Source organism: Hippoglossus stenolepis, chromosome 19 (genome assembly GCF_022539355.2).
Source record: "Hippoglossus stenolepis isolate QCI-W04-F060 chromosome 19, HSTE1.2, whole genome shotgun sequence".
NCBI classification, from domain to species: domain Eukaryota; kingdom Metazoa; phylum Chordata; class Actinopteri; order Pleuronectiformes; family Pleuronectidae; genus Hippoglossus; species Hippoglossus stenolepis.
Genome location: NC_061501.1, coordinates 8,685,077 through 8,703,111, shown reverse-complemented (window position 1 = coordinate 8,703,111; position 18,035 = coordinate 8,685,077). Strand labels below are relative to the sequence as shown.

General features: G+C 40.9%; 2 protein-coding genes across 2 annotated transcripts; both read left to right on the top strand.

The window, feature by feature from the left end:
* The first annotated feature begins 30 nt into the window (after positions 1 to 30).
* On the top strand, positions 31 to 6,763 carry LOC118098373 (ropporin-1-like protein). Its single transcript, XM_035142114.2, has 6 exons — positions 31 to 204; positions 956 to 1,088; positions 1,777 to 1,897; positions 2,265 to 2,426; positions 2,976 to 3,151; positions 6,216 to 6,763. The coding sequence occupies exons 2-6, from the start codon at positions 958 to 960 to the stop codon at positions 6,274 to 6,276; spliced, it is 651 nt and encodes a 216-aa protein (XP_034998005.1). The 5' UTR covers positions 31 to 204; positions 956 to 957; the 3' UTR covers positions 6,277 to 6,763.
* LOC118098372 (ropporin-1-like protein) lies at positions 6,757 to 16,630 on the top strand. The gene is made up of 7 exons (XM_035142112.2): positions 6,757 to 7,751; positions 9,275 to 9,407; positions 10,130 to 10,327; positions 11,076 to 11,199; positions 11,864 to 12,025; positions 12,611 to 12,786; positions 14,137 to 16,630. The coding sequence occupies exons 2-7, from the start codon at positions 9,277 to 9,279 to the stop codon at positions 14,195 to 14,197; spliced, it is 852 nt and encodes a 283-aa protein (XP_034998003.2). The 5' UTR covers positions 6,757 to 7,751; positions 9,275 to 9,276; the 3' UTR covers positions 14,198 to 16,630.
* The last annotated feature ends 1,405 nt before the right edge of the window (positions 16,631 to 18,035 follow it).

The following is an 18,035-nucleotide window of genomic DNA, read 5'->3' as shown; positions in this document are numbered from 1 at the left end:
GCGGTGATGGGCTTCAAGCAGCTTCCTAGACTTTAAAAGACAGGATGAAGAGCGCCGTTACTAGGCGACCATGCTGCACTACACATCCACGGATCTAACATCACATCCATGGACTATACATTTCCTTTATTTTAACCAGCCACGCATATTTCAGCAGATAAATCCGCGACCTTTACGAAGACAATTCACCTCTAAACCGTACAGGTAACGTTAGTGTGTTTATTTAGTATTTGTATTTCAGTCAGAAAAAAATGCCTTTTTAACTCTAATGCCAACATTTGACAAAGTTAGAGGTTGTAAGTTAACGTTTAGCAAATAAATGCAGAAATTCTGATGACTTTATTTTATTGTGCTTTCCATAGTAATGGTAGTTAAATGAATACATCTAAAAAAAAAGTAATAGTAATGTTAGGTCAGCACAGGTATTTACCATAATGATCTTAAGCTAAACAAGCTAACTACTTTAATGCTACAATGGTGTCAATACGTTTCTTTATTCACCGTCTATACAGTGGATTCAGCAGCTGTCACTGTAAACACACCACCTCTGCAGCAGCTAATGCTATATTCAAAGACATAATATTGTTTTAACTTCCTGCTGTATTTGCTATGCAGGGAAAAATGGGGAGAAAGAGATTTTCTTTTTTATTGTAGAAACAGACTGCTACCAGGATATATATATATATATATATATATGTGTGTGTGTTGCTGTTTGAGCTTGTATCTCTGTGAAACATGCTTTCATGTTGTTTATATCCATATTCCTAAACTCCCCCAGTGTAGCAGCATCAATCCATAGCGAAGTCTAAAGAATCTTAATGTGTTTTTTATGTTAATGGTTTGCTATTGGCAGTGTGGGTAGATTTACGTGGCCAGGCACTTTCCCTAAAATGTCCTTTCAGACCTGATATTGGCTGGATCTCAAAGTGCTCCACTGCTTTGTTTCATCTTGCAGCCATGCCGCCTCCAGACACGATGTTCTGTGCCCAGCAAATCAGCATCCCACCCGAGCTGCCCAACCTCCTCAAGAACTTCACCAAGGCAGCCATCCGAACGCAGCCCAAGGACTTGCTGCTGTGGTCTTCAACGTAAGCCTCAGTGTCTGTCAGCAGTGATTCAGGCAGAGGGGACCTGTGATTTGTGTTTATTATGATCTTGATCTCTTAAACACCATAAACAGTGTCTCCGGGCAGCATCACTGTACTGTAAAGAGGTCGGCCCTTTTCACCTGGGAATCTCTCATCTTGGCACTGACTTTCTAACAAAGAAAAATACTTTTAAAGTAGAGGATGATATTTAGATATATCAAGAATTTGTTTTTATGTCCCCCTTAGGACTTTTCTATCCTCTGCCATTTTATTGGCTGTTGTGGCTTAGTAGTGTTTACCTCAAAATACAATTAGGTGAGTCACATGGAGGAACAGAAACAATTAAAATCATGTGTAGATCCCCGAAAGTAACAAAAGCTTCTTTTGCTGCTCAAAACTACTCTCTGTTCACTGTAAAAGTAATTTAAACTGTGAAGTACGATAAACCAGTGTCTCCGCCTTTAGCATTTCAGAGAAAGATGGTAAACACACAAAGAAATACAACGCAGGATGATTTAATTGGTCCTACTCATGAGATATTGTTCAAATAGCAACTTGTGTTCCATTCTACATTTTGGCCTATTTGATTGGCATGTTTAGGGATGAATTTGAATGACAGACAGATTAGGTGAAGTTAAGTTAAGATAATATACAGGCACTGCATGTATGTGAGTGTTTGTTTTTCCAGATACTTCCATGCATTGTGTAAAGGAGAGAGTTTGCCTCTGAAAGACCATTTGGAGATCGTTGCCACCCAGAAGACAGACACTGGGCTGACTCCAGGTCTGCTTAAGACTCTTCACAAACAGGTACTTTCTCTACAGCAGAACCAAACCTTATTGAACTGATCACATGATCATTTACCTCACACTGCTGCTGCTGGAAGAGAAGCAATGGATTTAGTGCACTGCATATTTTCCGGAGCTGTGAGTAATTATCGGTTGTGCGTGTTTAATATCCACATTTGCTTACCCAATTTTCTATGCATTTGCACATTGTTGCATTGTTGTCATTCCCCTTATTAAGTCTTAACTACTCAGCTCCCCATATACAATATAAAAGTCATTGTCACTGGCTGCCAGAGTCCCCAGAACCAATACTGCTGTTTATTTAAACCAATGACTGAATGATTTCTTTCTCCTCAACTCCCCTAACCGCTACTTACTACATCCACAGCTGTCCCAGAAGACAACTTGCAGCAAGGAGGAACTGCAGAAGAAATGGGAGGGTCTGTGTTTACCATCGGATCAGATGGAGACCCTGCTGTCGCTGGGCAGCTTCAGCTCAGACATTGACTGGATGGAGTTTTTCGCCCTGGGCTGCAGCGCTCTGGGAGGGGTGAGATGTTATATAAGGCCAGAGAGAAACACTAATACCACTTTATACCGCTTCCTTTGAGCCTCAAAACCCAATGTAAGACCAAGCACAGATGCGATTTTTTAAAATTTAACTTGCAGTCATCTTCTCTTATAGTGTTTGAATTAGATCCAGGCGTCTGTGATCCAGACTTCTCTATCGGGGTCCCCAGACTCTGGAAAGAAAGAATAAATCCTTCTCTGACTATGTGAGTCTTTGCAATTCTATTAAGCCCAGGATTGCTCAGAAGATGCACATAGAGCAGCAGCGACGGAAGAACTTTGCGGATAATGACTTAGATTCTGCCTAAGCAAATGCAGATCAGCATTAACAACTTCATGTGCTCAGTGTGAGGAGTTAGGAACATTTTGCTGCTGTGAATAGGGCCATTGAACTCTTTAACCACATGAGGGCAGTCATGTTCTGTAATGACAAGGTTGTTGTATTTGCAGTGTGTGCCTGTGCTCATCCTTAAAAAGTGATTGTATATTTGTGTGTCACTTATTTTGAATGTGTGGTTCTCTTTCTTAGACCCTCAGGAGTTCTCTGAAGTTCGCCTGTGAGATCCTGACAGAGGATGAGGAGGACGGCGCCGCCATGATCCCGTTTGACACCTTTGTGAAAATTTACACTTATCTTGCTCGCCTGGATGGGGACGTGCCACAAGACCACATTGACGACTTCCTCAGCAGCCTGCAGCCACAAGTGTAGGTGTCATTTGTGTGTATGTGTGTGTGTGTGTGTGTGTGTGTGTGTGTGTGTATTCTCCTCAGATGTCGAGCTGTCCATCTTGCAATAAGCAGAGTGGATGTAGGCGGTGTCAAATTAGGCTATTTCATTAACGTCTCCTGTAGAAATGCTTCCCACTTCTCTCACTCTCTCTTTTTAATCAGTCATAATTATTTTTCACATTCAAATCAGTTCCTCTTGCATTAAGCCGCTTACAATTCTTATAAAAACTCCTTAGCTTCAGTAATCACGGTCGTATGATGTCTTCAAGTATTAACCAAGACAACATGACATTTTTGGACCTCAAATAAGAATTACTGCCGTTTATTTTATTACTGGATATTTTATTCTTAAATTTCTCCTGGGGTTTGATTAGGTCAACATTATGGTTTGATTGGCAAGGGATATATTTAATGAATAATAACACTAGAATAGCTCTCAGTAAAGCGCACACCTCCTCTCAGGCCCAACAGTCGCCGTAAATTCAACCAAGCCCCACCAAATTGTACTCACTCACATATATAAGTTCCCTTAATGTGCCTCATCAAGATCCATGAATCATTCCCTGGGAAGCATCTTATCTCGGAATGTTAAAGGAAATGAAAAATAATTCCTGGATCTGCCCCCATGATCCGGATCCACAACAAAATGCAATGGGTTTTTCCATTACCCACACTGCATCATTCCACCAAGTTTCCTTGAAATCAGTCTTGTTGTTTTTTAATGCTGCTAAATAACGGACATACAGACAAACAAACACTGATGAAAACGTAACCTTCTTGGAAGATGCTACTACTCCAAGCTGTAGGTACAATATGCTGTATTTGGCCCCCAACTTTTTTGCAAGTCAATGTCAGTAGGGTAAAAAAGCACAGACAGTTTGAGAGCCAAGCCTGGTCCCATGGCCTCAGAGGCTGTCGTGAGATAGACAGACATCTGACAGCAACAAGAAGAACGGCATGATCCAGGTGTCCAACTTCTGCATCAGCAGGGCGTGAGGAAAAGAGAGACGGAAAGCAGCGAAACACAGGAAGGAAGGAGTCTAAATGATACTGTTCAATTAATAAATGGGCCCACTAATGCTCCTTCAAGCACAGCTGTTGTCCCATTACCTGGAAATTGGTTCCATCAATTGTTAGCATCAGGCACAGTGGGTTGTTATTCATCACTGTCCAGCTGAACGACGCCGCTATTTTTGAGTCAGTGGAGAATATTTTAATGAGCAGCAAGAGAGGCACAAAGCGGCCTGACACAGGCTGTCAGGTGGACTGTGTGTATGCTCTTGTATCGCCCGTTCCCTTGTGTCTGGATTAGCCAAAGTTCATTTATCATAGGCACCACCTCTCAGCCCGCAGACTCGCAGCAGTTGGCCTCTCCTCCGCCGGCGGATTCATTTCACTCAGCAGACAAAAAAAGAGGAGAGGTAAAGAGATAAGCTCCAGGGGCACGAGAATGTGATTTTCAATTCGTGTAAAAGGCCTCAAACCTCCTGTGGTTTTTTGTTCACTCCTCCATGCAATACTGTAAATGGGCTAGTGCAAATGCCCGCTCAGACAGATTTATCACACTTGTCAGAAGGCACACACGATCGCACGAGGGGCAAAGGCACAATGTGATGTTCATATTTTCTCACAAACATGTTTCTCCCTCACACACACACAGAGAAGCTTACCCCTTGAAGGATTGCAGCTGTAGCCGAGTCAGAGGGGATCAGAGGACAGACAGAATCCCTGATCACCTGATGACTGCAGCCTCTCCACCCATATGACACAGCAAAGAATGAACAGTGTCAGAGATTAAACAGATCTTCCTGTGAATGTGACAGTCGAGTCGAATAGTATGTTGAAAATAACCCGGCATTCATTTTAATCTGTTCAGAATACTTTCAGATAAGGATAGATAGTTCTCTTTTCAGGCGACATATGAAAATCGAGACATTGGGTATCAAAGATTTGGCATCACAGCCATCAAAGCTGTTGTGTGCAGTTTGTAATTTATTAATGATGTTATTAGTTTATTCAATAACACCACACAACCACAAGCTATCATTCAAAGACCATGCATGAGGATGTGCATGACCCAGTTTTTAGCACAAAGTTCGATAGAAACTTTACTCATGTGAATTTCCAAGAAGTTTTAAACAAGATTAATTAAACATTAATTATCCAAACAGAATTATAGAGGCTGAGTTTGGTTATTTGAAAATTAAACCCAAAGTTTTTTTCTCCCTAAAAAAGTCCCTGCTCCTCAGCTGGTACTTTCCAGTTGCCCAGTAACTATTGGGATTGTGTTTAGTGCAGTGCTGAACTTTGCTGAAGACTAGCGATTGGGGGATGGAGCTGCTTTCCTGGTCCCATCAACACACACTCTCGACCAAACACGAGTCAGTCTCAGCTGTCAATCATGACGTCTCTCCTTGTTTTTATAGTCAAGTTTATTTATAAAGCAAATTTAAAACAACCAGAGTTGACCAAATTGCTCTACAATAAATGAAAACAAAGAGAAATACAATATACAGTTCTTATAAGATAATAAATAGCATCAAATAACTAATGAACTAAAAGCTAATTATAATCAAACCTGCTGGAAAATTAACCCTTGAACAAACATCAGTTTAATAAGAATAAACTCAAGTGACAGAAACCATATTTCAGAAAAAATACTTTGATGTCTGTATTGACTTTTTTGTTTGGTCCATGTCCCATCCACTAACATAGAGAAGGGGTTTTACGACCCCCCAGGTAGCAATCGAGATGCGTTGGCTTCACTTTTGGGAGCTGTCATGTCGTCCATCTATATTTACACTCTATGGGTCACATCTGTCCTGGTAGATAAATCTAATAGAGTCAATTCTAGTTCTTATCCATGTGTAAGTCACCCAGAAATTCATAAACCATGTTATCATGCATTGATCAGCACCTGCCTCTTTTCTTTCTAACTATTCATGTGTCACATGTTGTATTGAGGTGTTTGTGTTGACTAATTTTAATTTAATTATTCATCTGTTTATTTATGATATATATTGTGTTGTAAATGTTCCAGGGAGCTCCAACATGGGATGATAAAACCTCTGGACTTCATCCACCAGGACAACATGGACTGAACCTCCTGACTCATCAGACCTGAACAAGGACAGGGAAAAACACATGTATGCGTATCTCCACTTTTGACGTTGAATTGTTTCTCTAATAGTTAGGTCCATTTAGCGAAAAGACATGGATTCTAATTCAAAAGCCCAGCCGTAATTGCTAGTTTCATGACAGTTCACTTCTCCATTTTAAAAACTTGCTGATTCGACGTGGAAACGTGGAAGGATGGGCCATGAGCTGAGAGCGAACACATTAGTTTTAGTGTGCATCTGGAAAAAGGGGCACAACCAGAATTTTTCTTTCACCTTCTTTGACATTTAATTTTTGGGCCTTTTCATCAAATGAGTGTGTATAAGTCGAATTTGAATATCCAGGGCTTACGGACACTTGGATGACACCACAGGAGCCGTATGGAGGCATTTTATGTTTTTTTCTGTTGTTTTTTTTTCCTTTTGAAGAATTGGTCACCATTTACTTCAATTGTATTGGATTTGGCTGCAACGCTGTTTACCCCTAAAACTCCAAAAGTGTTTTGTGGACTCAAACCCTTCACCCACCCCTCCATTGACATAGTGGTGAGTAGATAATGAGTGAATTGTCATTTTTGGGTGAACTATCCCTATAAGGGAGTCACTGAGCTATCTGCCAATGAGACAATGTCATTATCAGAGCAACTTAAAACATACTTGGTGAAACAATAAATTTAACAACAGAGATTTGGCCGTTTTTCTTAATATCATGGGCTACGTATAAATTGTGGATCTCTCAACAATGTCACACAGAGATTTGCATGATTATATTATCAGGAAAAAAAGAATCACCTTGACATAAAGATAAATACTCCTGAGAGAGAGAGAGAGAGAGAGAGAGAGAGAGAGAGAGAGAGAGAGAGAGAGAGAGAGAGAGCTTCTCTGGGAGCTTCAGATCTCAGGTGACAGCGGCTCTGTGAGGATGATCGGGAACCCGCTCTGACTGTACATGGTTCAGCAGATTAAGGGGTTTGTGTAATTAAAGCTCCCGCAGACGATGTAATTGTTTAACGAGAGTCTGGTCTTGGAGAGACAGCTCGTCCCATGCGTGCGCCCCCAGCGCGCCAGGCTGCGCTCCACCCCGAGGACGGTGCCCTAGACCCGGGGGTTAGATGGTTCTGATTACCGACGACAGGGATGGAGGAGGCGTCCGGGTCAAGCAGCTCCAGCTCCAGCAGCATCAGCAGCAAAAAGTCGGAGAAAAGTCTCTCAGGTCCACCCGACCATAGAGGAAGAGCCGCCGTCCAACTCCGAGGATGACTACCCGAGCGAGGATGAGGACTATGATGAAGAGGAGGACGAATTCGAAGAAGTGGACTTCGAGGACTTGGATGACGGTCGCAGCATCGCGTCCGACAGCTCCTTCTACCCGCTGCACCAACAACTCGGCCATTGTCCGGATCATGATCCGACATGGAGTGAAGGAGGAGCAGGTCAAGGAGACGGACAAGAACAACAGGGTATGATGAACTTAATATATAACACACATATTGACAGGTTGGTGCAGATACACCTATCAGGAGTTTGCATTGACTTCCAATTATTCACATTCACAACTTAACCAAAACCGTGTCCCTAACTTTAACCAATTCATGCCTCACCTTGACCTTAACCTAACCCCAAGTTCATTTCTTATCCCTAACCTCAGCCATGACCAATTCATACCTTAACCTAACCCCAGTTCACATCCTAAGATAAGATAAGATAAGAAGTCCTTTATTAGTCCTGCAATGGGGAAATTTGCAATGTTACAGCAGCAGAAGACATCACATACAATAAGTAGCATGCTGTACTTGGGTGAAGGAATATAAAGAAATAGAAATATACAACAATATATAGAAAAAATATGAATGTGATTAAACCGGGATATACAATGTAAAGAAATATATTATGTGTCAGAATATGTACAATAAATGGATTACACATAACGATATATATTGCACAGACATGTTTTACAAATGAGTATAGCACAGTCCCTAACCTTAGCCATGACCAATTATCCCATGACCCCAGTTAACATCTTATCACTGCCTCTAACTAGTTTCGCATCAAAGGCAGCTGCCTCTAAACTGGCATCAAAGGCAGCTGCCGCTCTACGAGCGGCCGCTGCCACGATTTAAGCTTGCCCTTACTGCGATATTACACACATAAGTGTATAAATATCCTTTATTAAACCAGACAAGCATATTTCATCACAGATTTTCACGAAAAGGTGTAATTTCACCACCAAACCGTACAGGTAACGTTACTGTGTTTATTTTACAAAGTATTTGTAGTATTTCCGTAAGAAAAAATGCCTTTTTAACTCTAAAGTTAGTTTGAGATCGTAAGTTAAAGAACGTTTAGTACATGAATGCACAAATTCTGATGACTTTGTTATATTGTGTTTTTCATAGTCATGGAGGTTTAATGAATACAGTAATGAATAATGTAACGTTATTTCAGCACAGAGTTATTTACCACATGTCTTTGATCTTAAGCTAACCAAGCTAACTACTTTAATGCTACAATGGTGTCAATAATTTTCTTTATTCAACGTCTATACAGTGGATTCAGCAGCTGTCAATGTAAACACACCACCTCTGCAGCAGCTTATGTTATATTCAAATATAATTGTTTTAACTTCCAGCTGCATTTGTTATGCAGGGAATATGTAAAGTGGTGATAATAACTGTAAAGGGATCTTCTTTTTTATCTTGCAAAAACACACTGGTACCAGGATATTATAGATGTATATGTGTGTTTGGCTGTTTGAGCTTGTATCTCATGCTTTCATGTTTACATCCATATTCCTAAACTCCTCCAGTGTAGCAGCATCAATCCATAGCGAAGTCTAAAGAATCTTAATGTGTTTTTTATGTTAATGGTTTGCTATTGGCAGTGTGGGTAGATTTACGTGGCCAGGCACTTTCCCTAAAATGTCCTTTCAGACCTGATATTGGCTGGATCTCAAAGTGCTCCACTGCTTTGTTTCATCTTGCAGCCATGCCGCCTCCAGACACGATGTTCTGTGCCCAGCAAATCAGCATCCCACCCGAGCTGCCCAACCTCCTCAAGAACTTCACCAAGGCAGCCATCCGAACGCAGCCCAAGGACTTGCTGCTGTGGTCTTCAACGTAAGCCTCAGTGTCTGTCAGCAGTGATTCAGGCAGAGGAGACCTGCGATTTGTGTTTATTATGATCTTGATCTCTGAAACAACACCATAAACAGTCTCTCCGGGCAGCATCACTGTACTGTAAACAAAGAAAAATACTTTTAAAGTAGAGGATGATATTTAGATATATCAAGAATTTTTTTGTATGTCCCCCTTAGGACTTTTCTATCCTCTGCCATTTTATTGGCTGTATTGGCTTGTCTTTTTTACAGTAAACACTACTACTGTAGAAAAGACAAATAATTGAGCCACATGGAGAAACAGAAACAATTAAAATGTCTCCTTGGTTACTTTCTGTGTAGATGCTCTTAAAGGGATAGTTCACCCAGAAATGAAAATTCACTCTTTATCTACTCACCACTATACCTTGGATCCAACTTTGTTGCAGCAGAATCTAATACAATTGAAGAAATTAGTGACCAAAGCTTCAGATGTAATAAAAAAACTGAAAAAACACAACATGCCTCCATACTGCTCATGTGGTGTCGTCCAAGTGTTCGCAAGCCCCGACATTCATATTCGCCTCCAAACGAGGTCATTTACACTGTGTTTTATAGCAACTTGTGTTCTATTCTACATTTTGGCCTATTTGATTGGCATGTTTAGGAATTAATTTAAAGGACAGACAGATTGGGTGAAGTTAAATTAAGACACGACATGTACGTGACTGTTTCTTTTTCCAGATACTTCCATGCACTGTATAGAGGAGAGCGTTTGCCCGTCAAAGAGCGTTTCGAGATGAACGTTGCCCCCCAGAAGACAGACACGATGTACTGTTCCCAGCAAATCAGCGTCCCGCCCGAGCTGCCCATCATCCTCCAGAACTTCACCAAGGCAGCCATCCAAACGCAGCCCAAGGACTTGCTGCTCTGGTCTTCAACGTAAGCCTCAGTGTCTGTCAGCAGTGATTTAGGCAGAGGAGACGTGTGATTTGTCTTCATTATGATCTTGATCTCTGAAACAACACCATAAACAGTGTCTCCGGGCAGCATCACTGTACAAAGAAAAGAGGTCGGCCCTTTTCACCTTTGAATCTCTCATCTTGGCACTGACTTGCTGTAATTGGATCCCGTGAGCCTCTATGTTACTGTAAAACACCTTTCTAACAAAGATAAATACTTAAAAAATAGAGGATGATATTTAGATATATCAAGAATATTTTTAATGTTCCCCTTAGGACTTTTCTATCCTCTGCCATTTTATTGGCTGTTGTAGCTTGGCAGTGTTTACCGTAAAAGACAATTAAGTGAGTCACATGGAGAAACACAAACAATTAAAATGTCTCCTGGGTTACATCATGTGTGGATGCCCTTAAAGTAACACCTACTTATTTTGCTGCTCAAAACCACTAAATTCATTGCTGCCTCTCACGAGTTCACTGTAAGACTGTGAAGTACAATAAACAACTGTCTTCCCCTTTAGCCTTTTAGAGAATGATGGTAAACAACACAAAGAAATACAACACACGATGAATACATTTTTCTTCATCATGAGATATTGTTAAAATAGCAACTTAGGCCTACAATTGATTGGCATGTTTAGGGATGAATTTAAATGACAGACAGATTGGGTGAAGTTAAGTTAAGATAATATACAGGCACTGCATGCTGTGAGTGTTTGTTTTTCCAGATACTTCAATGGACTGTGTAATGGAGAGCACTTGCCTGTTGAAGACCGTTCTGACATGAACGCTGCCACCCAGAAGACAGACACTGGGCTGACTCCAGGTCTGCTTAAGACTCTTCACAAACAGGTACTTTCTCTACAGCAGGACCAAACCTCATGGAACTGATCACATGATCATTTACCTCACACTGCTGCTGCTGGAAGAGAAGCAATGGATTTAGTGCACTGCATATTTTCCAGAGCTGTGTGTTATTATCGGTTGTGTGTGTTTAATAACCACATTTGCTTACACAATTATTCCTGTATTTGCATATTGTTGCATTGTTGTCGCCCCCTCTCCCTTTGGATCATTAAAGTTTTACATTATTGTGAACCCATTTCCCCTCACCTGGGGAATCTTGTTGTGGTGGATCCATTAAAAGAAATGAATAATTAATATTTCCTTAAAGGTCAACACCTGAGCACCAGTCTTAACTTTGTGAGGATGCCTGTCTTCACGCAAGCGATTTTACTATTAGAGTTACTAACTTTGTAATTCTTAAAATTGTGTTTATTTTAGGAAATTGTCCTGTTGATTTGAGACAGTGCTCAGAAATATTCCACCTTGGAGCAAGAATCAACTCCTCTTCTTCTGTATGAATCCTTGCTGTTTCTTATTACATAGCTCAGTATAAAAGTAATTATTGCTGGCTGCCAGAGTCCCCAGAACCAATACTGCTGTTTATTTAAACCAATAACTGAATGATTACTTTCTCTTCAACTCCCCTAACCGCTACTTACTACATCCACAGCTGTCCCAGAAGACAACTTGCAGCAAGGAGGAACTGCAGAAGAAATGGGAGGGTCTGTGTTTACCATCGGATCAGATGGAGACCCTGCTGTCGCTGGGCAGGTTCAGCTCAGACATTGACTGGATGCAGTTTTTCGCCCTGGGCTGCAGCGCTCTGGGAGGGGTGAGATGTTATATAAGGCCAGAGAGAAACGCTAATACCACTTTATACCACTTCCTTTGAGCCTCAAAACCCAATGTAAGGCCAAGCACAGCTGTGTTCTTTTTCCATTCAACTTGCAGTCATCTTGTCTTATAGTGTTTAAACTAGCTTCAGGCGTCTGTGATCCAGACTTCTCTATCGGGGTCCCCAGACTCTGGAAAGAAAGAATAAATCCTTCTCTGACTATGTGAGTCTTTGCAATTCTATTAAGCCCAGGATTGCTCAGAAGATGCACATAGAGCAGCAGCGACGGATCAAAGAAAATACCTTTAAGAACTTTGCGGATAATGACTTAGATTCTGCAAATGCAGATCAGCATTAACAACTTCATGTGCTCAGTGTGAGGAGTAAGGAACATTTAGCTGCTGTGAATAGGGTCATTGAACTCTTTAACCACATGAGGGCAGTCATGTTCTGTAATGACAAGGTCGTTGTCAGTGAGCTAGTTTCATGTAAGTGTATTTGCAGTGTGTGCCTGTGCTCATCCTTAAATGCTGCTGGTATATTTGTGTGTCACTTTTTTTAATGTGTGGTTCTCTTTCTTAGACCCTCAGGAGTTCTCTGAAGTTCGCCTGTGAGATCCTGACAGAGGATGAGGAGGACGGCGCCACCATGATCCCGTTTGACACCTTTGTGAAAATTTACACTTATCTTGCTCGCCTGGATGGGGACGTGCCACAGGACCACATTGACGACTTCCTCAGCAGCCTGCAGCCACAAGTGTAGGTGTCATTTGTGTGTGTGTGCATGTATTCTCCTGAGATGTCTACATGTATCTTGCGATAAACAGAGTGGATGTAGGCGGTGGCAAATTAGGCTATTTCAATAACGTCTCTTACAGCCTCTCACTTGTGCCTTTTTTTGACTTACTTAATATCTCTCTCTCTACCTCAGGATGACAAACATAGTTTTAAACATCAAAGTCCCACAATATCTTCAAAGAACTCTGTACTGCTTTAAAGGACCCATCAACACACACCCTCGACCAATCACGAGTCAGTCTCAGCTGTCAATCATGACGTTTAGCCCCGTTTTGATAGTCAAGTCAAGATTGTTTATAAAGCGCAATTAGAGTTCTCTACAATAAATGAAAACAAAGAAAAATACAAGATTAAGTTCGTATAACAAATAAGCAATTTACTAGGAGCAAATTATAATCAAATCTGCTGGAAAACTAACCCTTGACCAAACATCAGCTTAATAAGAATAAACTCATATTTCAGGAAAAAATATTTTACGTCTGTCTAAACTTTTTAGTTCGGTCCATGGCCCATGAACTAACATAGAGAAGGGGTTTATGACCTGTACTGCAGCCAGCCACCAGGTGGCAATCGAGATGCGTTGGCTTGACTTTTGGGAGCTGTCATGTCGTCCATCTTTATTTACAGTCTGTGGGTCACATCTATCCTGGTAGATAAATCTAAAAGAGTCAATTCTAGTTCTAGTCACCCAGAAAATCATAAACCATGTTATCATGCATTGATCAGCACAACTTTACAAGGCCAGGAGATAAAGTTGATACACCAATCTGTTTCTTTCTGTTCCGACACCGTCCAGCGAACAGTGAGAAACAGGGTCATGTTTTTCTTAGAGCTCCATTGTTGTAGGATGTAGGGGGGGTGAACATGATGTCACTACAAAGGTGTTAGTGGTTAAGGAGTCTCAGCTCCGGGGTGGAGCTCGTTGCACAACCTTTACAGTTTCTCTGAGTTTGGCACGTAACGTCACATCTCCAGGGACACGATGAATGTAGCGGAGCAGTGCGATAGAGATTGGAGAAGAGAGAGTGGACACCGAGGTTCCCCTTTAGCGTTCCTCCCTGTCGCTGTTGCGTAACAGATTCAAGGGGAAGGACCAGGGGAAACATGATTCATGGCGTATTGTGCAGTTGCAGAACACAGATGTGTTGACATATGATGTACTGTTAGTGTCCTTGCCTCTTAACGAGCCTCTTGTCTTTCTAACTATTCATGTGTTACATATGTTGTATTGAGAGGTGTTTGTGTTGACAGATTTTACTTTAATTATTCATCTGTTTATTTATGATATATATTGTGTTGTAAATGTTCCAGGGAGCTCCAAACTGGGATGATAAAACCTCTGGACTTCATCCATCAGGACCACATGGACTGAACCTCCTGACTCATCAGACCTCGCCAGAGCCACATCAAGGCCTGAACAAGAACAGTGAAAGTGCATTTCAAAATTAATGTTGCTTGTTTAACAGTGAACAGCGAAGTATTGAATGTATTGCCATTGGCACAACCTATATTTGCCCAAAATGCATTTTAAACTGAGAATTTTATGTTCATCACATCTTAATGTTGAGGTTGGATGAGCAAGCAATAACCACCAGATGCCTGTCAATCAAGCAATCACCTCCGAAGCATTTTCTTTTCTTTTAAGTCTCATCATCTTCTTAATGGAACAATAAACCTCGTAATTCTAAATCTCAAAATTAATTATTGAGACCTTAACTCCTTGTGAAAAGGAATATACAGGATAATTACTGTGTTTTTCAAGAGAAGTCTGTGGATTCCGAGGCAGTATCCTGCAGCCATTACATTTTAAGACACCTACACACTGGCTTCAACAGCGTTCCAGCAAGGTTGTGTGGGCGAGTGAACTTTAGTTCTTCTGCAAAGTGCCTTGGACTTTTATCATTTCGTGAAATTCATTGCTGTTTTGTTTCATTAGGGTAAAAGTATATATTGTTTAATCCTATGTAATATATTTTGTGGCATTATTTAATACTGATTTTTATCTATGAGCATTTGCAAAATATTCTCACAAAAAACAAAGTTCTTACATACGTGAGCACGCTTCTCAGACAGCACTTAATTAAGGGCCGTTGCAGGCTGATTAAAATGGATTAATTAACCCTTGTGGATTATTCAATTTCTCACATTCAACTTGAGAGCTAATGATTTTTCTGTCCCTGAATTTAAGTGGCTTAATTGATTAAGTTGTGATGTGGAGACTTTCTAATCAGTTCAAATTAATAGACAGGATAGTAGAGGAGAACATTTTCAAGCAAATCCTCTCAGAAACCAACAGAAACCCCTCAGAACCCAGACATAAACACTGGATTTTGGTCACTTATTCAGTCACTAACAGTTCGGCGCTTGTGTCATAGAGGAGACTCATAGACAGATCTTTGTGCAGCGCCCTGCTCCAGGTATGCCACAGAAGAGACCATGGTGTGTTGGAGTGTTGTGGATGTTTGTGGTTTTAGGGGGAATACATGAATGACTGAATGAGGGAAGCCATACAGCAGCCTGTCTAAACCCACCATGTTGTGCTCGTGAGGTACATGTGGCCTAAATAAGATCGACTGAGAAAGTTCATTTTAAAAATTATACTAGTCATTTCTTCATCTAAAACGGCTAATGCTTATGGTCAAAGACATATTTACAACAACCCGGATAATGTCTTAGAAGTTCTTGGAAATTCTTCTAATGTAATGCCGGCTGTAGCTCTGGAGGTAGAGAGGGTCGTCCACTCACCAGAAGGTCGTTGGTTTGATCCCTGGCTCCTCCACAAGAACAATCCTCGGGCAAGATACTAAACCCCAAATTGCCCCTGATCAAAAAAGTGCTACGTATAGAAGCGTTGTGCATTTGCTTGCGGGGAAATTGGTGACTTGTACTGTAAAAGCATTTTGAGTGGTCGATTAAACTGGAAAAGCACTATATAAATACAGTCTGTTAACATCTCAGGGTTATTGTAGTGACTGCATGGACATTTCATGCAACAAACAGTGGACTGCTTTTTCGGCTTAAACCTGTGTGGCCTTGGGTGACGGCTGGATTTGTAAGAAATCATCATGTCTGTGATGACTGTTGAACGATACTTCTTCCCAACCCAAATGAGACAGACAAGACAACAACAATCATACAAATTACACAGTCCTGTTTTTGCTGCTCTCTTGAATCTGCCACAAAGGGTTTGGGTTAAAAATAGTTCTTACAGTTTGGAGTGGCATACTCTCGGTAAGTATAGTTGTCTGAAAGAGCTGTGAATATATAATAAAATGACATAAATCTCACATTTACACGACACACATTCACAGAAGGGCTCCAGTCAGCTCCCTGTGGTTATCTGTCCACGGAACTTAGATCTTGTTCTGAGTCCCGGGTTGAGCTGATGCAATCGGCTCTGCAAGGGAGGGTGTTGCAAATGTTGTGCTGTTTACATTGTGTCTCAGTCTCACGTGAATTCATACGCACATCACAGAATATGAATCCACCTACATCAAAGTGAATGGACAAATCTGTTGTTTTCAATTGGCTGTACTTCTCTATGATGTACAGTAGTTTGAAATGCAACAGCATGCACATTGAGGGATATTTTACTTAGGACATATGAGAGGGGGGATTAAATCTACATGTTAGAAGTCCTTGAATGAACTACAAACACCCCACCAGCTGTGTTACTGAACAGACCTCAGAGCAAACACGAACATGTGAGAGGTCTTGTGGAACTGAGGTGTTCTCATTTTAAAAACAACCGCCTGTCTCCTTAATAAGTATTAATTGTTTCCTCCAATTTTGCTGGGGCTAAATAGCAGCCACTGATGCCAGTTTACGGTGTCAAATAAACCACTGCAAACGCTAATGGTTGATTTTTATTTCACAACACAGCTGTCTACACACATCTCCTCGACAAGAAAGAAAATAAAAACATGACTGACAAATGTAAAAGCCAAACATGCTAGGCTTTTATGGAAACTGTTAAGTGCTTTCCGGGCTGCTCGCAGGGTTTTATATTAAAATATTGATGGATTTCTGCAATGTAATTGACTCTAGTTACTCCCTCGTTTCCCCCGAAAATACCAGTTAATGCCAGATTTCCTTTTTACTAAGAGAGCTAATTGTTGGCTTCATGGCAGCTTTATCCCACTGAACGTTTCACCGAGCAGCACTGCTGGAAACTGTAACACGGCTCAGCTTTGGTAACAGAAAATATTAGTGTTCAAAATGAAGGGCGTTGTCTGGACTGCATACTGCTTAGGACATGTTAGACACATGTGTATCTCCAATGTTTCTCTAATATTTAGTTCCATTTAGCTAAAAGACATGCAGTCTAATTCAAAAGCCCAGCAGTAATTCCTGGTAATTTGTTATTTAAAAACAAGCTGATTCTACTCTATTTAGAGTCTTTATAAAGACGGACGACACATCTTCACTCCTTCCTGTTTTTCATAAATGAAGCCAAAATAGCCCCGATACAGGTGCGGCCATCTTGTGCTTTTTAAGCTTTTCTCCCTTTATACACAATCTATGGTTTGTGGTTTTTACCTACTTTTGATGCTTTGCTTTGCTCGATTTATACACAGTTGTGATTTTATCTTATTTTGTCTTCCTCATATGAGTGGCTCTAGGGTGTATAAATGTATATAAATGTGAACAACATGACTGCTCCCCAAAAGTACAGCTAAAGCATCTTAATTGCCTCCAAACTAAAAAGTCAAAGAAGATGTTAAATATTTTATCACACTCTTGTTTGTTCAAGTGCTCACTTTTCTGATACATTTGATGTGATTGACAGCTGGGACTGACTTGTGATTTGTCAACCATGTGCATCGACCAGAGCTACTGTGGTTCCATCCCCTGATCGCTAATTTCAAGATGTCATCGTTCATATCCAGGATATTTTAGCTTAACTTCTGGATAGTGAGAGGAAGTGCTGACATGTCGTCCATCTTTAGATACAGTCCACAGTCTAGAGGGGGAGCCCCTTTTTCTTCCTGGTCTCTCATGATATTAATATTCCCCTTGCATGAGCACATATTCTGGTATAATGTTACAGTGCAGCTTTTAGGACCCACCCTGCATTACAGTGTAAAACACAGTACAACATCTCCATACTTGCACTGTACATGGGAGATGTATAAGTGAATCGGTGGATTGAAACCAAGTTCATGAGCTATTTACTAAAATTAGGATGCTGACTTTCACCTGAACTCTTA